We start from the raw sequence: 24,396 nt of genomic DNA on the forward strand, positions 1-24,396 counted from the left end.
TCTACTTTGTCTGTGGGATGCCTCCACAGCATGGCTGATGAGTGGAGTAGGTCCATGCCCAGGATCTGAACCCGTGAACCTAGGTCACTGAAGCAGAGCATGGAACTTTAACCACTCAGCCATGGGGCCAGCCCCTCTCTTTTCTTTGTTTCAAACCCACCAAGCACACTCCCACCTCAAAGTCTTTATGCTAGCTGCTCCCTCTGCCTAGAATTTAATTCTCTTATATATCTGCATGGCTCCCGGCATCACCTTCTTCAAGTCTTTGCTCAGTTTTATCTTTTTAGTGAGACCTACCAAGATCACCCTATTCAAAATTGCATCCCTCCCTTCTTTCAGGACTCTCACCCCCTTTATACTGTTCTATTTTTCTGTGTGGCATTTTTCACCTTCAAACACACTATATAGTTTACTGATTTTTTGTATTTATTGCCTCCATTAGAATGTAAGCTTTGTGTGAGCAGGGTTTTTGTCGATTTCATTTACTGCTCTAACCCCAGTGCCTAGAAACTATCTGGCACATAGCTGGCTTCCACAAATATCTGTTGAATGAAAAGTCCCATGATGTTGATATTATTATAACTTGAGTACAGATGGATCAGGAGCCAGATATGACCCTAATAATTTAACCCCAGAGCTCACATATCTAGGCAATATGTTTCTCTATCTCTCAAAAGAATGAAGGCTTTCTTTTGGTGGCTCCATGAGTAAATACCTATTGATATAAGAAAACACAACTCATTTTGGTTATTCTGGGAAGATTAGCAATAGTGAACGGTCTAACCAGTTGTTCAGTAGTTTATAGGAGCTGTTTTGGAGATCAATGGAGTAGTCGATAAATAGAGAAAAAGTAGATTGAAGTCATCAGTCAACTGTTGTAAGTGATGGGACATTATGGTTCAGTAGTGCATCAGAAACTGACACCACATTTAGAGCAGTTGTTCAAAATAGCAACCGTGATGTATTTAAGCTGCTTCCCTTCACTCAAACTCATGAAAAAACATATACTACCTTCAACTGAGGGTGGGGAAAAGCCTCACTGTATTTAATTACTAAAGATATTTTGTGTGTATTTTTGCCTTTCAATTTGCTAATTTCAGAGTTGCAACTTCTTTCTCCTTTCCTCATTTTTTGTTGTTATTTTTCAAGTTTTTAGTTAAATGCTTAATTCCCTTAATCACTATGAAATTCCTCTCTCTCCAATTATTTCTCTACTTAATCCAAATCTACATTATTCAGGTTTGGGGGTGAGGCTGTGGCTGAGGTGAAGCCTGTGTCCGGCTGTGGCCAGGGGTCTGATGCGCCCACACTGCCCTCTGGCTGCCCACCACGCCCCGGGCATGCAGAGTGTCTAAAGCACTGCTCTTCCTGGGCCTTCGGATCTTCCCCATGCTTTCCTTCTCCAGGGCCCTCCAGGCATTCCTCTCTTCTACGAAGAAATAGGAAAACTACTGTTATAACGTGATCATGCCTTCTTCGTGGATATGGTCATCTCTTCCAAGCACCGTGATTGTGTTTTAAGGCTTTTTTTCAAGGGCAAATGTTTTAAAATAAATCACTGATTAGTGGTGATAACTTCAAACTATGACAGACCCGTAGGTGTTTACCCTGGAGTAGGCAAACTATTCGGGACTCTTGAATTATGCATAGGTCCCCTTAAAATCACCTAAGAGAAAAAAGGCTGAATATAAAGCAAAAGACACAGAGATTGTTGATGACTCCTTGTGCTACCTTAGGCAAAGAGTATGACCTAAATTGATCTCCGTTTCTTAGCTGTAAAGTGTCTGTGTGTGTGTGTGTGTGTGTTTGGGTGTGTGTGCGCGTGTTAAAAGACAAAGAGATAGTGAGACAGAAACAGAGACAAAGGGTGGGGAACTGGACTAGCTGTTTCTTCGGTTCCTTTTAGATCCAAGAATCCTTGAGATGCAACGTTACTCTCAGAAACTTCTAAGTTGCACCAGGTGAAGAGACTTTCCATTGAAAGAGTTTTCATCTACTAAATAACGCACATTTACAGTCTACTACTTGCAAGAAGACGCAGGAGGAAAAATAGCTTAATTTTATAAGCCAATCTCAAATGTTAGAGTTAGAACAAATACTAAACTACCTTTACTTTCCACCTACAGGATAATGTTTTTCAGTAACTGGCCCCATAAATCCAAAGATACTGTTGTTAATGACATATTTAGGTACATGAAGTTATTCCATAAGCAACATAATACAAAATAAGCTGCCTAGTTAGAAAACATCCTTTATCATAATTCTCATGTATGCAATGATAATTGAACAGAACATATTTCAAAATACTTATTTTAAAATGTGTTCACAGGAAACCAGTAAGAAGATTTGCAAGTCAATTTGGGCCTGTAGACATATTCTTGGTGATAGGTACTTAACTGTTATCTCTGCAATATTCTAAACGTATAACATTTTAATTTGACATCAGTCAAAATTTTAGGGCACTAACTATCTGTAAGGCCCTCTGGAAGATATACACATGAATAGGGGATGGTCCTTGTAATCAGAAGCTTACAATGTATCTAGTGCAGGTGAGACACATAAACAGAACATAAATAATAAAGAAAGAATAAGCTCTATAAGAATAAATATGTGAGGACATAATAGAAAGCCTCCAAAAAACTGCTTCTGTTTCAAATGTGGGATATAATTTTACCCCATATCTTATCATGTGTGCGTATTTGTTGTTAATCATATAAATTCCTATTACACAAATCACTGTGGAAGGCCTCGCCAGAACACTAAAACACGTAAAACCAAATTGGGCTTATTAGTTTAATGCTCTGAGACATAATGATTTTTAAAGTATATAACAAGAGGCTTACATTTTTGTAAAAATAAGAGCACATTGGAAGACATTCAAAGGAAAAGAACACATGTTACTTCTTAACTCAAATTTTTTTTGCATATTCGTTTCCATCCTTGCCCATGTGCATACACAATAAAAGATTCAAATAACAGAAGTGTGTGTGAAGGGGGTGTGTGACCATTTACTGCATAAATCCTATGCATAGTAATTGCTCTAAATGTTCAAAGAAAGATCATTTTGGTCTGATGTTATCTGAGATTTTCACAGAAAACTTGAAGAAAGGTAAAATTTTAATGGAGGAAGACAACCAACTGCATTCTGAGAGAACGGAGTAGTATTAGCAAAGCCAGGAGGTAGAAAGATGGGGCACGTAGGGAAGTTGGGGAAAGTAAAACTATTAAGGCAAAATTATATAATTACAGACCCAGGTTTGTAAATAACCTTAAAAACCATAGTTTTTAGTATAATAACTATATGTTGAGGCCAATTATGGAGAATTTGGCCATTACGCTGAAGGCAGCAGAAAGTATTCAAAGCTTCCGAGCCAGCAAATAGCACGTTCAAAGCAGTGTTTCAGTAAAAATTACCTCCCTGAAGTGGGCAGTACTGACTCTGAAGCAGGGAACACAGGAAGCAGCTCAGATCCCCTCCCTTTGACGCCTGGAGCTCCGCCTAGCCTTCAAAGTCCAATCAAGCACCATTTCTGGATTATGCCTTCTTAGAAACCTCCAGTTACCTCTCCTTTCCATGACCTCCCGAAGCTCTTAATCTGTACCCATATTCTACAAACAGGATTGTGTGATGCCAGGTCTCTAACTCCCCTCCAAAAATGTCTGTGCCTTGATGGCTGATGGTGTGTTGCATTAATCTTGGTATCTCCACCTCTCTCACCACTGACACTACTTAGCACAATATTTATGGTAGGTTCTTAAGAAATATTTATGGAATCGTATTTTGATGCCAGGGTTATTTATAACCAGATTACTAATGTTTACCTGCAATAAAAAATTAAATAATTTGAAGAAGTGTGTCATAGACATAAGCTGTGGCAAAGTATGGTACACTTAAGTATCCAAAAGTGGCCAGTCTGGCTGGAGCATAGAGTTGGGGGGTGGGGTACAGAGGAACAGTGACAATAGAAGAGGCTGAAAAGGGAAGCAGAAGACAGATCCTACAGGACCTGGGAAACCATATTAATGAGTTTAGATTTTATTCTGAAAGTAAGTGGGAATCCCAGGGGGAATGAGAAAGTACATGACAAGAGGCAAGGAGACTGTTGGAGTAAGCCAAGCAAGAGAGGACTAACTTTAGTAGCAGCAATAATGATGGGAAGAAACAGACAAACCCAAAAATGATCAGAGGCTAAAGAGCTCCAAAATAAGACTGAGAAGGAGTGTCTAGAGCAGAAAGAGGAATGCCAAGAAACAGTGGAGAGTTATTAATGCCAAAGGACAGCTTTTTTTCAACCAGGAGAGGTAATCATGATGCAAATGAAGAACTCAGAATTGTCCACTAGATTAACTATTTTGTCCTGGCCAAAGGAGTCTAAACAGAGTGGTGTGGTAGAAACAAAACTGCAGTGGGTCGAAAAGTGAAAGGGAAGTGAGAAAGAAGGAAGAGGAGTACAGATTCTAAGTCAACCCAAAGAGGGCTCAAATGGACCAAAGAAATGGCGAGTCCCCCAGAGATGCAGATTCCATGGCAGACATCAGGGTGTGCCTCGACCTCTACCACTGCGCTCAGTTTGTAAAGGAGATTTGGAATTAAAAGAAACTTCAGTGGTAACCATGATGGAAACCACTATAAACCAGCAGATTGCTGCGGGTCCTTCGTTAGTGGGCCCTACCTTACTGACAGCTTGGTGTGACCTACAGTGGTGGCCACTAGAAGAGAACAGCAGCTAACAGAGGTGCCTCCTTGTTCTCTTCTAGTGGCCACCACTGTAGGTCACACCAAGCTGTCAGTAAGGTAGGGCCCACTAACGAAGGACCCGCAGCAATCTGCTGGTTTATAGAGTAAACCATACTCTAAAGCTGTGCTGTCCAATACAGTAGCTGGTGGCCAGATGTAGCCATTTAAATTATAATTTTAATTAATTAAAGTTTAATTTAATTTAAAAATTCATTTCCTCTGTTTCACTAGCCACATTTTAGTTACTCAATAGCCACATATAGCTAGTGGCTACTGTATTGGTCAGCATAGATCATAAAATATTTCCATCATCTCAGAAAGTTCTATCGGACAGCACTGCTCTGAAGTAAAGACGCTCTCTTAGAGTGTTCCTTTATATCATCCCAAGAAGATTATGAACACTTGCTGAGTCCCAAGAGTGCAACTTATCACATGTCGGCCTGACTCCATTCAATCAGATCAAAGCCAAGGGGGGAAGAAAACTACACAATGTCAATTCCCCCAGCAGGATCGTCAGTGAAGTCTCAGGCTAAATATTACGCAAGAAAGCCTGACAGAATTCGGAGGTCTATAAAAGAAGGATGATGCATCTCCCAAGACTCATTTTGAGGAGGAAGATGAAGTTCAAAATAACTGAACTGAGAATGAAAGGGAAAAATGGGAGTCCACTTATTTTTAAAATGGTGCTTGGAACATTGGATTGTCTAACTTATTTGAGTAGGTGATACTAATGGTGTCCTTGAAGGTCGCTTAGCACTGTATTTGCGCCTGACAACTGCCCAGTAAGCAACCAAGCACTTAATTCCTAAATTTGCATGAGTTCAAAGACGGATCTTGTCATAATCAAATACCTAAGTTTTGATTGCACAAGAAAGATAACATTCTCATGTGAGAATAGGAACTAGAAACACTATTATAATACAATATGATTATGTATTAGGGGAAAATAAAAGAAGAATGTAAAGGGAAAGTCCAAGATTGCTCTGCAATTTGGTGCCAAGGTTCACATATACTGCCTTTAGTAAAATGGCAACAGAGGCATTCCAGAGGATCAGGAAGGAGATATAATGAATGCTACAAACCATAGAATTTTCATGGTGCTCATATAACAAGGACTGAAATCTGCACACTGTAGCATTTCAACTGTGAGAAAACAGGTGTTGAGACCTACTCAGCAGACTGAAAAACAGACCTCGGTCTACTGCTTGAGGCATAGACATTTTACTCCAAGGGTCCGGATCTGGAGTCCATCTTTCTCTTAAACCACCATACTGCATAACTCTTAGTAACTCAGAAGGAAAATTGTGCCCATGGAACAAACGGAGAAGAGCACAAGAATCTGAAAGTTCACATCCCAAGGCACTCAGCTAACAAGCTTGCCTTGCTGTTCACACAGGAAGATTACTGAGAAAGAGGGGAACTGAATGAAGGAACAACTGGACTAGCTCTTATTTTCTTAAGTAACGAAAACTAGTTATATTGTGTAAAAAAATAGAATGTAGGGTGCTGTTTTTTCAAGAGGGAAGAATGAAAAATTAAAATCTTAAGTCCTGAGGGAAGTTGATGTTTTCCTCTGGAATACTGGACTTGTAGGTTGGGAAACTATTATAGTTGAAAGATCAGGCTTTTATAAGCCAGGAAATCCCAAAGCAAGCCTACAGCAGTGCTTTCTTGGACAAATTACACATGGTACATATTTTACGGTCCATGTTTAACAAATAGCTGGGAGACAAAAAGAAAAGTTCCACATATTCAACATGGCAGAATAAATTCTACAGGAGAAAGAAGAATTTTGAGATGTTCTGAAACTACTCTGAGACTTAGGATATTTCATTAATCTAATTTTAGCATTTTTTTTATTTTTAGAACAAAAATCATCCCAGTTGAAAAAAACTACATGTGTAAAATACTATGTACATCACCATCCTATAAATCTGAGAGGCGGTCCCCTGCTTTTGGCAAGTCTCTAAAAATCTCAAGAAACAAATGCTTATTTTCCTCAACTTCAGACCTTAGTTTTCTATCCTTGGAACTTAAAAATACTTACATAATTGTCTTCAAAAATGGCTTGACTTTTCTTCCTTGATGGAAACAGCATTCCTGCCAACTTTAAAATTTATAGCTACAACCATATTTTTTTACTTTTAAAAGCATAAAAAATACCATAACCCCTCACAGTGATTTTGAAATGAACATTTCTTCATCTTCATAATTATCCCATGTCACAGTGAAATGTATTCCAACTCAGCCTACAAATGGAAAGAACATTTACCTCTGCGTCTCCGCGTAAAATATTACATTTGGAGATAATATCAGCAACTAAAAAATATCCCAGTGGCAGTCATACTCCAGTCATTATGAATTTCATAACAAATAGTGCAGCCAGTAATCAAACTCTTGTATGTGTGTGTCTGTGTGTGTGTATGAGTGTGTATGAATGGCACTTTCTCACTTTTACAACTACACTCAGTTTTCAAAAGCATTTTCACATGACTTCATTAATTTGATCTTCTGACAATCCTGAAAGGTATACAAGACAGGGATTATTTATTAGTCCATGTGACAGGGCAGTAAATTGAGATACAGACAGGCCAAGTGACTCGCCAAAAGCCAAAGCTCATCGGCGGCAAACTCTGGAGAAAGAATGCAGACTCTGACTCTCAGACCAGTCCTTTAGAAGAAAGTGTAGGTGTGCGGCTTAAATTAGATTAGAAACAAGCAAAGCTGCTGAGTTTCTAAAGCAGTTTGAGCAATGCTTCTTTTCTCTCCCCCAACAGCATAAAGGTTCATAGTCTATGTCGCTGCCGGAAAAATGGGGGCAGTCACCTGGGTTACAGACAGTCTGCACCAAAAGGCCAGCTTTCAAAGCATTCACATCTGCAAAATTACATGCCTTTGAAAACCTAGTCAAAATAACACTGTAGTCCAACAGCTTCTGAGGTAGAAAATACTGAAATTTACTGGGGATAATAAACTCTGGACTATTTATCTTTAAAAATAAATAAAAAAGTAATCTAGGGGGAAAATGCTTCAAGAAGAGTACGGGCGTAAAATTTAAATTATACCACTGATTACAAAACATGTTCAAAACTTGAATCTTTCCAAAATGATTATGATTTTTTTCTGTTTCCTCCTTGAATCGGGATACCACAACAAGGCCGCATTGCCATGCCTTTTTCACTTTTAAGTTATGATGTCAAGTTTTCATCTATGTCTGCCACATTTTTATAAGAACCTAACGGGCATTTGTAACCAATAAAAATCAACATGAGAGGCACCATTCCTGTTATTTCAAATGATTCAAGGATTTTTCTTTTAAATTCCTCAAAGAAGCAGTTGGAGTAAATGGAGAATGTGTCAGTTTAAATTTTTACGTGTTTCTCTATACTTTTCAATTATTAGGCAAACTCCTAATTATTTTTGTCTTTTAATTTTTTCCCCCATAGCAACTAGAGTAGAGCTTGCCACAGGCCGCATGGAGTTCACCGACTGTGCTAGAAGCAGGCAGAAATTCTCAGGTCCCCCCTTCCAGGCCTAGGGACAAGGAGGAATACCAGAGTCTAGGTTTCTTCCCACTGGTGATTTTGCAGAGGAAATGAGCAGCGCAGATGGTGAGAGCCGTGGAGCTAGCAGAGAGGGACGCAGGTCTGTGTGAAACGTGTGTGGAGCAAATACCTGTCTAGAAGTTGGAGTGGGCAGTGTGGCTAAAAAGACAACTGACCAAAGGAACAAATTCACCACTGTGTTTTAAGGGTCACAGAGAAAACAGCTAAGAAAAACTAATCTACTACAAATAGTAATGGCCACTGGATGCAAAACATACGTACACTAGTGCTTAGGCCATCACAGCTGTGGGTAAGTTTAGAATGAGAGAATTTTCTGTTGGTTAACTGAGACTTTCCTCCCTAAAACATGGCTATAAATTCCTCAGGCCGCTGTTTAGTTTAGGTCACATGATCTACATATCTGTTTCTTCTAAGTCAGAGTAAAATTAAATAAATTAGTTCTACATTTTGTGGTGTTTTATTTTTCATTTGTCCCTGTTCTTGAATACATGGTTCCAGTAACAGTATATAGGGCCTTTTACTTTATATTTCATATAGACTACATTTTATATACTTGAAGTCAGAACCACTAATATGCCACAAATTTATTTTAGCGTTGGAATTAAAATTCCTTAAAAGCAAACAAAAACTGGTTCTACTAAAGTTCAGGAAAAACGGTGAATTCAGGGTCTTGAAAACGTCACACGATGAATAACCAACCCTGAATAACTAAGCATAATGTCTACGTGACAATATCTGTGAACACAGCAATAGCATATCAGAATATAAAAGAATATATGTATGATAGAATAGCAATATATAAACAAGCTTATATAAAGTATATACACTTTATAGAAAAGAGAACACTCATCCAAAAAGATTACGTCTAAGTTCACAAAGGACAGTTTTAAAAAAAATAGACCTGTGTGTTCTGATTTGGGGATGTTGAAATAGTTTGTATCCCGTGACCCGTGAACTTGATATTTCAAATTTATGTGAGAAATTGTTCCCCAACATACTTTAGATGTGCATCTGTTACTGCTTATCTATGGGAGTTCAAGTACAAACTGTAGATCATCATCCAAAAACAATGAATATCTATGACACATATGACTTCACATGCTGCACAATGAAGGAGCCAACTACTTTATCGAGAGGACAGGACCCTGTGGCCATGAGGCTCAGACCTCCTAAGTAGGTCAACTCAGAGTTAATGTTGACACAGAATGCGCTCCCCAAAGGTGGTAGGGTTGGAGTAGAAATTCACAATGTGTATTCTAGACAAACCCGCAGGAGGAACCCATGTGACCATCAAGTGTTTCACGTACTTTGCGAAGCCGATGAAATCTTCGTGGTTGGTGTTGATGTAGGAGACTTGGATGTCAATCAATAGCAGTACCTATAAGTCAAAGAGAAATGCTTCCATGAAAACCCATCTTAAATATTCTCGAACGCTAAACTTAGTAATTGCCTACGAATTATTTATCTTCATTTAATTTTAAAAAGGATACTTTAGTTGCAATAAAAAGTTGCACTAATTATTTTCACTAGACTCCTGTAATTTTTACTCTAAATTCAGAAATTAAAAAGCTACGTGAAAAGTCTGAGTCCCACATGGAGACAACAGGACAATTATAAGACAATTATAATTGAAGACAATTATAATTTATAATTTATAGGCATGTACTCTTTACCAACTTAACGTAGAACCTAGAATTATTCTACTCTAAAACGTATGCATGATGTTCAAAAGAGGGACATGCTTGTATCAGAAGCCATGTGGCCAGAAGGCCAGTGAGGGGCTGCTCAGAGCTTCCTGTTCCTGTAGACAGCATACATTAGCCACAAAATAGCAACATCTCTTGTTTTTCCTCTCCTCTTCTATCTCTTTAAACTCCCTCTAGGCAACCAAGAGAAGCATCTCATCCACCAACTCAAAAGGCAATATTCAAATAAATAGAAAACCTCCTTGAGATGAATAGGGCTTTATCAGCAAAGCGAAACTTCAGTCGGGTCTCTTAAAAGATCACCTCATCGGAGGGATCCTCCCCGCCCATTGTACCTGAATTAGCACTCTTGTTACTCTCTATCCTTTACTTTGCCTTATTTTCCTTGTAGCACTACCACTAGCTGACATAGTAAGTTTTACATACTCAGGATACAGACCTCATCTGCTGTGTCCACCACCATATCCCCAGTGCCTAGAACAGTGCCTAGAACATCATGTGCATTCAATCCAGATCTGTCCAGGAACGAACTGAATGCGTGTGCCAGTAAACACGAAAATGTTCTAATCATAAGATACTTATAAACTCTAAGTCCAAGATTTGGAAGGTCCCTCTGTAGAAAATATTCTTCAAGGGGAGACAAGGAGACTTAGAGAAAACAAGAGAAAAGTGGAGCAACCAGAAACTGGAAGAAAGAAAATTTTATTCCAGATATATTCAAAACTGAGTTCCCCTTCCTAAGTTTCCTTTTGTTTTCCCAACTCTGCCCCTCGTCTTTCTAGAATGCGGAGACTTGTTGATAGGGAAAAACACTTAAGTATCCCAGCCCACCATATACCTGCAGAGCTCTGTGCTTTGACTTTGTTGAATGAACTTTTGATGACTACAATGAGTATTTTCACATTGCCGCCCTCATTGAAGGTGACATTTGAGTGCCTCAGAGCACTGGTGGGAAGTGTTCATCGACACAGCCTACATGAACGCTCCCAAGCGGGTACTTCCTCGGGAAAGCCTTCCTTGGCCCTCATCCCTCACCTCACCCAAGACCAAGTTGGATCATGCTATTACTCTCAAATAGTCTATATATCATAATTACGTTTTATATCTATGGCACCCTAGACTTTTTATTTGCAGTGTTTACCACAAATGTAATTAATTATTTGTATATATTTTGTTTGATGTTTTGCTTCTCTGCAAGCCTGTAAACTCCATGGAAGCAGGGGTTATGTTTATCTCGTTCACCACTTTATCTCCAGAACTAGCATGATGATACACATAGTAGGTGCCCAACAAATATTTGTGGCTGTAAATTTTATAACTGTCTACCAGCCTTGAAGAACAGTTTGCTTTGAAGGGAGTACTTTTTCCTATATAATTAGGTCATGGACACTTACTATTGTTTCTCACTCACTACCCAATGTTATGGGCTCTGAGGCTTTGCTTTTGTGGCTAATCTCACTGGTCATCTGACCAAATCTTGCTATGAGGCCCAAGGGGACCTGCCAAAAAAGAGTAAACGGGATCACCCCAAAACCACCCCCACTCCAAAACATAAAGTCAAGGCACAGGTGCTATTGGGTCAATAACATCATACTTGCATGAAGAAGTTTCACAACATCAGATACAGTTTTGTTTCTCCTCTTAATGAAGGAAACTGAAGAGTCAGGAGGAGTGACCATTATCAGATTATCTGTGGTATTGCCTCCATTCTCACTACAATAAAGCCAGATTCTGTTAAATGTTATACTCCCAAATCCATTTGGCCAGGAGTTTGTATCAACAAACCACAATATGTAAGCCCAAATAAATTGCTGCCACCATAAAGAGTAAAATATCTACATAATTCTCAACATTGCCAAAGGTTGTCATGAATATCTTGGACATTCACACACATTAACTTGGACTGCAGTATAGGAAAAAAGTGGAAAAAAATAAAAGCTATGGCTGTTCTCATTCATATTCCTGGAAACTGGGAGTCTGTGTTCATCCTAGGAAAAGAGCCAGGTCGCATGTGGGGGATGAAAAGGAAAACAGTACATTTTTTCTCATTTTTTTCACTTTCTCAGAGTTTCTCACTGCCTTTTTCACCCACAGTTATTAAATATTTAGATGAAGAAAAAGTAAAGACACCCCTGGTAGCAGTAATCACCCACAAAGTCAACCACTTCAACATGTATGGAAGCACCTGGAATAATAGCAGGCACACAAAGATGTTCAAAAATACTTGTTTTTGAAAAAAAATTCACAGACAGATTTATGGTTTTCCATATTTTAAATTTTCAAGAATTTTTCCCTCCACAAAGCTTCCAGAGCAGAGGTCAGCAATAATTCCATTTAAATAAAGACCTGCAAGAGCACCTCAAAGCAGGTACAGAGGCCTGAGGAAACAGGTCACTCTCTGACCAGCTACTTCGGAAGTACCATATGGCCCAAACCAGCACAGAGTTCAGAACTCAAATGTGAGATCTGTACAAACTGACATGTTCACATTAGCGAAAAAATGTGTTTTTACTATGCCACACAGGTCCACATTAGAGGCAGCAAGCGCCAGCTTCTTCAGGCGGTTGGTTAACTGTCAGACCAGGCACCTGAGATGGTACCTTAGGAGGGAAACGCCTGCCGCGTCCCTTATCTCCCAATCGGGGAGTGAATTAATCACTACTCAGAGTTGCAGATGGAAGACAACGTCCCTTGCAGTCAGAAAAGGCAGTTGATATCTACTACGTAACAACAGAAACAACTAAAATTAATGAAGAGCTAAAAGTTATATTTGGATTACTTCATTTCATCCTCACAAAATGCCTAGGAGTTACCATTATTGTGCCACCTGAAGATGAGGACACTGAAGGGGAAAGATGTCGAGTAAGTCATGCATTTACACAGAAAGAAAAGTAGAGCTTAGATTCGAACTTGGGCAGTCTGAACTGGGAATCTACCATCTTAACAACAATGCAAAGTCTGAGTATGTCATTTTAATAAAACAAAAACTCTGAAACATGAAACATGAACTGTTTCAACTTACTTAGACATGAACACAAAGGTAATTAAGATAATAATTGTAATACTTTTTCCTCACTATTGTTTTTCCATAGGATCCCTAAGAGTTAAGTAGGATATATTATCATTTGAATTTTATAGAATAGTGACACTAACTTAAAATGGTTATCTTAATTACCTAAGATCAGGAGTAAACTGATACCAGAACTTGAGTTTTCTCTGTCCAGCAGCAGCCACGACATTAGACGCTGGGGGGAACTTCTGGGCTTGGGGTTATATATCTGGCCTAGGCTTGATTTCACTGGCTCATGGGTTAACATTGACTTGTTTATCTCCACAAAGTCATGAGGCCTATCTTCTCCGCTTTTGGCTACTGCGGATATCCAAAAGTGTGAAAGTTGGAAAACGAGTGAAAACTATGAATAACGGTTAACTAACTTCTAACGCACAATGATAAAAAGTAGTAGCAATGAATCCCACAGCTCAAGCACAGAGCAGATTGCTGCTGGAGTGACTCCCAAATATCCCAGCAGGGCCTCCATTCCTCCTCTTCTCTTTCTCCTTTCACTCCCAGCCCTCCCACGCTCACTCACCCCACACACACCCTCTGTCGCATCTCTCTTTCCCTGTGGTTTGTCTCTCTCTCTTTCTCTCTTCTATTTTGCTTTTCTCCTTTTCCCCAGTTCTCTCTCCTTCTTTCCAAATCACCTGAGAGCCAAGGAATCTTGGAATTCTAACTTATAGAGGACTTCAGAGGTCATATAGACCAACATCCCATGTTGTACATGAGAAAACAACAGTCCCCAGAAGTGATTTGCACAAGAACATGCTGTTATTTTGAGGAGAACACATGGCCTGAGTCCAGCGTCCTCTCCATGCTGTCACACTTGCAGCTGTGTCCTGGAATTGAAGAGCATCTGAAAACCTTTGTGCTTTCCATTATCATGATTACAAGTAACTAAGGAAAAATCCACATAAATTTAAGAAGCTTTCATTACTTTCAGGTAGTCCTTAATTTTTTTAATGAATTATCTTCACTTGAAAATAGTCTTTCAAGTTCATAGAACAAGCTAAGATTAGAAGACAATTTAAAGGTCACTCCTTACAAACCACATACATTCACAAAACAATTAGAAATGTCTAAAAGTTCTTATGTTTAAGTTCTTAATGTTTAAATGTTCTTAAACTTTTTTTTCCATCATAGATTCCATGGATGAGCTGATGAATAACCTTGTCCATTCTCCTCAGGAAAAACATGAAAACAATGAACATTTTGCATAATGTTTTGGGAATTTATGAATATCCTGGTGCCCATCTCTGGACCCATTAAAAGTTAAGAACCCCTGTCTTAAGGAAAAAATGTGGTGTGTTTCTGGATTACTGGTTTTCAAAGTGGGGTGTGTACATGCTAGGGGTGCACATAATGATCCATGAAGCATTGAGGCAAAAGATAATGAAACTCCTGTTACTGCTTTTTAAATTTCATCCTTCTAAAGTCTTTACATTTTTTATATTTTTAGCATACACAAGATGTTAGAATAGCAACACATGTATGAAACTTGTAAATAAGTAAAAATAAACATATGTGGCTGAGTCCTCTGTTTTTTTTTTTTTTTCCATTCAGGGATAGGCCGGCAGTTGGAGACCACCAGACAATCCTGGAGAGACCTTGCACTTCTCACAAGGACCCTGTCCACCAGAGGCCTCTTCTCACCTGGTCCTTCGTCTTCCCTTCTCGCTCTCGAATGTGGTTAGCAACAATCCTTTCCGTTTCCTCGCAGAGTCTGGGGAAGTTTGCCAGCTGTCAAGAAAAATAGATCTGAGTGTTAATACTCAAAGTTATACCACAAAGAAAGGAGCAGAGATAATCATTTCACCTTACAGAAAAATGCATTACAATTCTGGAAGCAAAAGTGAAATATCAGGAAATCCTAAAAAAGAATGGCAGTGACAGAAGAGGTGCCACAAATTATAATCAGAAGTAAATTTGTTATCTGAGAAGAAACACTTCAAAACCAGCAGAGAAATTTCCTACAACGAAAAAAGAAACCCAGATACCATCTAGCACTTGCTCTACAGAGTTGGCACTTAATGAAGTTCAAAGATGAAGAAAATGGAAATGAGGATGAAAAAGAGGATAATGACTAACATTTCTAGAGTGGTTACCAGGTGCCAGGCATGTGCTAAGCACCTCATGCATTACCTCACTCAAAATTCTCAAGGACCATAAGAAATAGATCATATTATTAGCCCGATTTTATAAAGAAGGAAAGTGAAGTACAGAGGGGTTAAGCAACTTGCCCATGATAAAGAGTTCAAGATTCCAATCCAAGCCCTTGGACTCTAGAGCTGATGGTCTTGTCTGTTACTCTTTGAGGATGATTTATCCCATAAACCATAGAGAGAAATTTCTTTTAAATTTTCCCTTAACAGATATATGTGTGTGTGCATATTTTGTGGCAAAACTGTAGAAATAATGCATGTCAATGCCTTATCCCATCTAAATTATGCAGATAATTGTCCAAAACTTAGTTCGTAAAAGTGAGTGAATTCATTACAGTTGTTTTCAACATAAGAAAGAAAAAGAACGGGATGCTATGATAATGTTTAAGGAGCCCTAATCTAGAAGGAGAACTCAGTCTGGTAAAGGTGTGTGGGAGTGGATGTGGGGAAGACGAGGCCTGCCAGGCACAGGAACACGTAAGGCACCGGGGCACAGGGACAACGAGTGGGGAAAGAAGTAAAGGAAGGCCAGCGCAGTGAGGAGGATGGTCTCGAGGCAAAGCTAGAAAGGTAAACAGGAGCAGGTCAGGGGCATCCTCGCAGACCTGTTGGGAATTTGGGCTACTGAAGCAATTCAGATGAGAAATGCTGGTGACTTGGACTGGAATGGCAGGAGCAGAAATGGAGAAAAGTAGGCAAATTCATGGCTCATGATAGGCGTAATGTTAGTTCCAATTATTATAAAAAGCACTTGCAAATTCATAAGAGTAACACTAATATCTCATATAAAAGCAAGCAAAAAAAGGTAACATGATTTAAAAAGAAACTTCACAACATGATTTAAAAAGAAAAATATTAAACTTCACAAGTGACCAAAGTAATGCAAGAAAGATAACAACTATGATGTTGACAAGTTCTTATAATCACTTTTATAAGATTAGTGCAGGTGAAGGTATTCTGAGACTAGCACAGTTTAAACCCACTGAAGGGATATCAATGATAACCAGCTTTCAGGAAAACCATTTGGCAACACCTACCAAAAATCCTAAAAACATATATAAATATATATTGCAACAATAAGACAGACAAATAAACGAAACTCTATAAACCACATAAGTATCCAACGATGTTAAACAAATTAAGGTAGATCCACTAATGGGACATAATTAGCCATTCCAAATAATATCTAATTTTTTAACAATATCTAATAACATGGTAAAGACATTAAGGGATGAAACTTAGGCACACTAAGGGAAGAAAATCAGGCTACTAAATATATAATGCAATTATACATGAGCACACACACACATACATAGTAACAAGCCTTCAAGGATACAGCCCCAGACCATACAAATACCAAAGTTCTTGAGTAATATTATAGCAAATAATACTTCCCCAAATTTGTAAGCACTTAGAACTAGGCCTCCCTGAGACGTGGCTGCTCCATAGTCAGCTGGGGTCACTGTGTACACCAATTTTATATCATGCATGGTGCACATGAGTGTCTCAGCAAGATAAACTGCAGTACTTCATGAAACCACCACGATCACAAATCATATATGAATGTTAAATCTCCTAATGCTACAAGTCTACTGTCTGTGTGCAGACAAAGAGCTACACAAACACTACAAAATGTTAATAGTGATAACCTCTTTGAATGATGGGCTTATGCATAGTCTGAATTTTTTTTCTATATACTTCTCTGTATTTTCCAAACTTTTCTACAGCAGACATAGAGTGCTTTTATAACAATATTATAAAAATATAGAAACCCAGCTGCCTTGGTCACCTCAAAAATCATAGTGCAGGGGGCCGGCCCCATGGTATAGTGGTTAAGTCTGGCACACTCTGCTTCAGCAGCCCAGGTTTGCAGGTTCAGAACCCGGGTGCAGACATATACCACTCACTCATCAAGCCATGCTGTGGTGGCAACCCACATACAAAATAGAGGAAGACTGGCACAGATGTTAGCTCAGGGCTACTCTTCCTTAAGCAAAAAAAGAGAATGATTAGCAACAGATGTTAACTCAGAGTGAGTCTTCCTCACCAAAAAAAAAAAAAAAAAAAAAAAATCACAGTGCAGTGTCTCTTCATGGCGTCACCAAACCAGCTCCCCCTTACTGGGGAAGCTGAATGCTGAGATGACTCCTAGCCGAAAGCTGAGATGTATGCTCTTTTGGGGAGTTATTTCATGCATAACTGGAAAACACAAACAGAGCTTCCATTTCAAGTCTTGGAAACATCCTCCACGGAAAGTTCGATCATCCTGGAAGTGCTTTTTACACTCTGCGAATACCGCAAGTCATTTTTTGTGGGGCCTAGAAAAGATTTCTAAGTATGGAATGGATAGCTGATCGATACCGGTCCTTCTTTTTGACTTCTGCAAACCCGGGTGGTATAGCTGGAACCCACAACTACCCTGCCCTAGGCCAGCAGAGCAATGGCTTCCCCTCTGCACTCAGAGAGCATCGCAAACTCTCAGGGGATCAGGGGATGCTTGCTCCTGACAACAGCCACACTAATACAAAATCACACTCCTGCAGAGAAGTGACCACACAAGCAACAGTGGTCAACTGAAGAGGAGAGAAACGCCTTTAGCAGCATTTAGAAAGTGGATTACAGCAAAAGGTTATTTTTAAAACACCAAAGAGTGGCAATATAAATACTTATGCAGAAACTAAATACTTGATAGCTGAAGGACCCCAGGCTAGCACACGGCCATCATTAAGTCAAGGAAAGGTCAAAATGACAAGAGTATCCCATGAAGTAGAAACATCTGAGAACCCTCCAATCTCATGGCCTTCGCAGGAGGTTTGGTTTTGTATGTGTGTCTCCTGATCTTTCCAAGCTTACTACTGATGAGCTTAATTTCACCAGGAAGGAACCTGCCAGAGCCATAACTTTATGCCTACAGTTGAGACAACTGGAAGTAAATGAGCCTAAATTCTAAGTCGATCAAAAGGGAAAGAGAACATTCTAGAAGAACTGCCCTCATGGCGGCAGAGGAGGAGAAACATTGAAAGAGACATTAAGCAGTACAAGACCTAGACATCCCTGAAAGGCAGTAACAAAGCTGGCACGGCTTCTAGCTGGTTGATCTTGAAAGGCTTGCAGGAGCATAAAAATGGCTGTGGGAGTGTAAAAATCAAAATGTTCATTGTAATTGCTGGTCTTCCCAATTCTTCTCATAATACATACAGGAAGAATGTGAAAAAATGTCCTACTGACATTCAAAATGCTTTCTGATTAGGCTTTCTGCCTCTCATTTCATCAGCTCATTCAGCGGGAGTCCTTGCTTAGTTTGCATGACTCTTTAACTTACTTTTAAAAGATACTTAACTCTGATTGCTCAGTTCAATCCCTTGGCGCTCTTCTACATCTCTTACTTAAGGTGCAATCAGTTTCCTCAATGACTTAAATCATTATAATTTTTAAGCTCTTTTGCTCTGGATGCTGACTTAAAAGAGCGCAGTTGCAAGAATGTGTTTCGTTTGTCAGTCATCAAATTTCTCATCATGTATGCCAAAATAATATTGATCTAGAAGACACTATCTTTTGACCTTTATTCCCCATTAATTATTTAAATATTCTGTAATTTGATTTGTATAGGATCAAGGAATTAAGGCTTTGCTATTGGTGATAATAATATTACATTCCTAAATTTATTTCACACCAGTCATTCATTTAACAAACATTCACTGGGCACCTGCTATAGGCCAGCTGTATACCAGTTTATGTTGAAGCACCTGATATTAAAAACCTGGCAGTCTTGAGTGGCAAGTTGACTATACAGCTACATTGTCATACAAGAGATAAATATCTAAAACAGCAAGAAAAAAACACAGGGAAATAAATGGCTAAATCTGCTCTGAGAAGGCGTCAGAGAATCTGGTGCCTAAATAGCGACAGTGAAGCTTCCAGACAGAGCAGGACATCTATTAAATGGTAAATTACCTCTAAATAGTTTATTCTTCAAATTACATAGAATATTCTTAAATAAAAAGGAAGATTTGATGGAAAAACAATATAATAATATAACTTTAGGAATCAAAACTTTAAAAATATAATTTTAAGAGAAAACTTTAACTATATATGTTCTGAGAGAAAACAGCAATAATGCCTAAAAAATACAAAAACATGTTTCAATAAAATCCAATACTTTAAGTGTTATTTAGGGTAAGTTTAATTATTTTGGTGGGATCTCAATATAAAAATTTAATTTTAAGCATGGACTACATTTTTCCTTAGAGGAAAAAAAATCACTTGAAAGACATTTCTATCCAATAAAACAAAAATTGCACACCTATAAAATTTATTAACTATTGATAAATCAGATCACGAGAGCCATGCTATTAGGTTTCTCTTGGCACAAGCACAAGACCAGGCAAGATTTCCATACCTTCGAGAGTAACTAGTTCAATGCCTTAAACAAAGACTCAGGTTATTAGGCAACCATCTGCTCATAGTTTCATACCAAACATCACTGAAAAAATAAACTAAAATCAGAACAAAATTTCTTTCACACACATTACTTGAGTTGTTTGGTTTGGCTCACCTAAAGATATGGGCTCTGTTGTGATCAAAAAGCTATAAACCTTCCATTGTTGGCCACTTACTACAAACTGAGTAGCAATAATGATTTTACTGCTGATAAAAGCATACAGAAAATTTTATTCCATTTCTTCAAATTAAAACCTGCCAAAAAATTCCTAGTAGTTCTTTATTTGTGTATAGCATAATGTTGGATTTATTCAGGAGGTGAGAAAATACTTATCTGGGCACAACACGTATGCTATAAAAAAAGAAAAATATTAGCATTCACATTTACAAAGATGACCAAAGATGAGAAACAATTCTAGTATAAAGAAATCAAGAAATGACACAAGAGTGAATGGGAAAATTTTTTACTGAGTGTTCTCTATTTAGGGAGTGGCGTATGGGAAGTCTCGGAAGACCTAAGTGAAGTTGGTAGGAAAAGAAAGTGAGCTGGGTTCCATCCGGGTGGCCTTGGGTAAAGTGATCAGAGAGAAAGAAATACTGTTGGCCCTCGTTCTCTAAGGGGGCAAATCTCAAATCTCTAAACCTCAAATATTTTCTACAAATGGTGGGAGGAATGGTGAGGTATATGATGGAAGAACATATATGGTATGCTGGTATGTTCTGCCATCATATACCTCACCATACCATTTCTTCTAAGCAGAGAAATGAGAACGCTCATGTTATTTAGCAAAGGCTAAGGAATAAAAACAAAACGTTCAATCTTGAGTGAAATAGAACTGAAAGGTAGTCGGAAGAGACACAGCCTCACTAAGTACTTCAGAAAACACTCACACAGGAGGGCAGAGTGGGGTTGACACTGCATCAAAACAACACCTGAAGATAATAATCAGGTTCTCACCTCCTCTCTTTCCAAGTTTATCTTTGATAGACATATCAACGAGCAATTGAAAAGAAAAACCAAAACAGTAGGTAAGGGGAAAAGCAGAGAGCAGGGTAAATTATAAATTAAGAATTCATCGTAAAGTTCATAAATTATTTAATGAACTGTGAGATTAAAAGGTGAGATTCCTAGAATATTATTCAGCTATAAAAAAGAAGGAAATCTTACCATTTGTGACAACATGGATGGACCTTGAGGGCATTAAGCTAAGTGCAATAAGTCAGATACAGAACAACAAATACCATATGACCTCACTTACACGTGAAATCTAAAACTAAAACAAAAAACAAAACAACTGAGCTCATAGATACAAAGAACAGATTGGTGGCTGCAGAAGACACCAGGTGGGGGGTGGGTGAAATGGGTCAAGCTAGTCAAAAGGCTTACAAAATAAATAAGTCCTGGGGATGTAAGGTACAGCATGGGGCCTACAGCTAATAACACTGGATTGCGTATTTGAAGTTGCTAAGAGAAAACATCTTAAAAGTTCTCATCACAGGAAAAAACTTGTCTAACTATATGTGGTGATGGATGTCATTAACTAGATCTATTGTGATGATCATTTCACAATATATACAAATATTGAATCATTACGTGGAGCATCTGAAACTGATGTAATGCTACACATCAATTATACCTCAGAAAAAAGGTTTAAAAACAGACAACAACCACAAAAAAAGGTAAGATTCCTATGCCTTAAAAGCCCAGTCCCAGGCCTGAGTTCCCTATAAGACCCAATAAGATGCTCAGACTTGAATAATCAGCCCGACGTGAAGCCTGAGCATCGGGGCCTATTACGTGAGGCATCTACTACATGCAAAGCACAGCAGAGTCTGCTGGACTGGACAGGCAGTCATGAGAGGAGGTGAAATGCGAGTCCTTTCGGACAGAGTGAAAACCACAGCAGATCTAGCCAGACCCAAGAGAAAGCCGTATCTGAGCACGATGCTGTGCAGCTATTCTTCATTCCACAAACTCGTGGAAGGGAACCCAGTGGCTACTCCAGCCAAACTGATCGCTACCTGCCAAGTCAACAAGACATGATTCACTTCTTCTTTCAATTGTTCATTCAATACTTATGACTGAAAATCTGGCTGTTTTAGGGTTGTGAATAGATGGATGAATTTAATAAACTAAGTCTCTACTCTCAGGGAGTTTACATTTTCAAAGTCCCTTTATTGTCCAACAACAACAAAAACAAAAGACATATATAGTATAATCCATGTGGTCATGTGTGCCGCAAAGAAAAACAAAGTTTAGTAAGTAGATGAAGAGTGACAGGTGAGTTCGCGTGCGCGCGCGTGTGTGCGTGTGTGTGTGGGGAGGCACGCATAACTGTAGACAGAAAAGTCAGAGCAAGACTCTGATTAGGTGGCATTTGAGCAGAGACCTAAAGGAAGCGAGAGTATGACCCACGCAGACGTCTCGAGGCGGAGCCCTTCCCACACTGAGAAGTGCCCAGGCACTGCCATTATGCCTCCTTGACCTGTCGAAGAAACAAGGAAACCAGTGTGGCCAGAGGGGACTGAAGGGAGGGGGGAGTGGGAGGAGTTTAGAGATGAAAAGGGGAAGATCATGGAGGGCCCTCAAAACCCACGGTTAAGGACCTCCGAGTCACTGTTTAGTTATGTGTATTCAGGGCCAGATATTTACTTACCCAACACGCCACAAAATTCAGCATTTCTCCCAACAGCACTTTTTAATGAAAAATCTTTCCCTATACTTCTAACAGCCAACTAAGGTACTTTTTTATTTTCTTGCAAAGCACTTTTCTTTTTTCTAAGCAAGGGGAAAAAAAAAAAATCAATTAATTGGTATGATGGCCATCCAAGAATGTGGTTTCCCAAGAGGCCAATAAATGGCACAGTTGCTAAACTGTGGTTAAAAAAACAAGGTGTTTCTCTCAGTGCTTCCTGAAAAGAACCTCAGGACCCTGCAACGATGCACTGGAGAAGAGGAGGTAAAGAAAAGCACTGAAAGCTGATGCCCACCAGAAAATTCCAAAGTTGAGACGTCCCTGGAGAGAAGCCAAATAGCTCATAAAGCTCTGTGTCACTGTCTTGTCCACCAGCGCCCCAGAGACAACAGCTAGAGAAGAAATGCATTCCCCCAGGATAGAAGTCGAGCTCTGTGCTTTGTTATTTGAACACATAAATCCCATGTTTTCACTCATGTTTATTTACGTGGCTTAAGAAAAAAAGATTAAATATTTTACACATAAGACATTCAACATGAGGAATTGTAAATAAAAATACTGTTTAAAGTTACATATATATATTGTCTTCACTCCTATTATTCCAGTGAAAGTATTAATAGCTCCCCATTTCAATCTCAAAAATGTCCTGCATTGGACGATAAATTATATGGTCACCTCACCCAAGGCTCATGTTCAAAAAGGGTCAAATAATGAGTCTTGGCATACTCAACTTTAGTTAAGATTATTTTACTTTGCAAAAGATTTTAATTAGACCAGTTTTAAAGTAAAAGAACTTGAAGGTAGATATACTAAGGCCAAAAATCAAGAATATCAAAATGAGGAATAAAAAAAAAGGATAGATATTTGAAAGAAATTTGTCCAAATTTCATCATTTTAAAAGGAATGACTACAATATTCTTTTAAAACCAAGTACAGGTTTCTTTAGCATTTAGGATAACTTAAGAAAATCTAAATTGTTAATAAGTTTTTATGGAATGCCTCTTATGTAGGTTTAGTCATTGTGTTAGGTGCCAGGAATAAGAAGATAAAAGACATAGCTCTTTTTTAAAAAGAGCTTATAATCAGCAAGAGGCAGCATTCACCTAAATAAGCAAATGACAAACAAATCACACCGCAGTATCATAAATCCTATGACAGACATAAACGTAGGGTGCTGACTGAAGCACTGAGAAGGCAGTGAGGATGGAGGTGAGGGAGGACTCACAGAGGCCCGGCAGGAAGATTTTTCTGGGGGGAAAAGATGATGATTGAGCTGGATCTTAAAAAAAGAGAGGAAATGGCAGGTGAAGACAGGATGGAAAAGGAGACATTCTAAACAAAGAGAATCACATGTGCAAATGCTAAAGGCATGAAAAATCTTTGAGGAGAGTGCAAATCACTTAGAATGGCTGAAGCAAGCAGAAAGTGACAACAGATGTAGCTGGAGAAGCATTCAGAGAGCAGATGGTAAACCAAACATACCCGTAAATGATTTGAACTTTCTTCTCAAGATATGAAGAGCCATTGAATAATTTTGAGGGAACAGGCAAAATTGATGTCTGTATTTTAGAAGGGCCACCGTGCCAGCAGTGGGGAGGACGAATTTGCGGGTGGCCAGACTGGAGGTAGAAAGATCAGTTAGGAGGCCACTAGAGTCATTCAGTTTAAAAAAACTGTCCAGGGCCATAAGTTAGGAGAGAGAGTGGTTGCAGTAGACTGTAGAACAGACATTTCAGTGAGGAGGCCTGAGCTGCAGGTCTAGACTGGGGAATCAATGATATTTTAAGTGGTGGTTGAACTGTGGGAGGTTTGATCTGCCAGGGAAAAGGATAATGAGAAGAGAAAACAAGGAGGAAGCTTGCCAGACTCCCATGTTTAGAGGCAAAGGTGGAGGAACTCTTAAAGGAGATGGAGAAGGAATCATAAGAGAGATGGAAGAGGACCCATGAGAGAGGGGCATCAGCTTCAAAAGGAGTGGAATACAGTGTCAGGAATAAGAATGCCATTAGATTTGGCAATCAGGTCTCTGG

General features: G+C 38.9%; 1 protein-coding gene across 13 annotated transcripts in view; it reads right to left on the bottom strand.

The window, feature by feature from the left end:
* Positions 1-24,396, bottom strand: part of DNM3 (dynamin 3) — a 510,735-nt gene that overhangs the window by 302,484 nt on the left and 183,855 nt on the right. For all 13 annotated transcript variants that reach the window (XM_044757592.2, XM_044757590.2, XM_070498083.1 and 10 more), the window contains exons 11-12: positions 14,722-14,808; positions 9,612-9,682 (exon numbers count right to left, since the gene is read on the bottom strand). In XM_044757592.2, the coding sequence (XP_044613527.2) occupies positions 9,612-9,682; positions 14,722-14,808 (158 nt within the window). The remainder of the gene's footprint in view (positions 1-9,611; positions 9,683-14,721; positions 14,809-24,396) is intronic.

The sequence above is a fragment of the Equus asinus genome, chromosome 25 (assembly GCF_041296235.1).
Source record: "Equus asinus isolate D_3611 breed Donkey chromosome 25, EquAss-T2T_v2, whole genome shotgun sequence".
In the NCBI taxonomy this organism is placed as follows: Eukaryota; Metazoa; Chordata; class Mammalia; order Perissodactyla; family Equidae; genus Equus; species Equus asinus.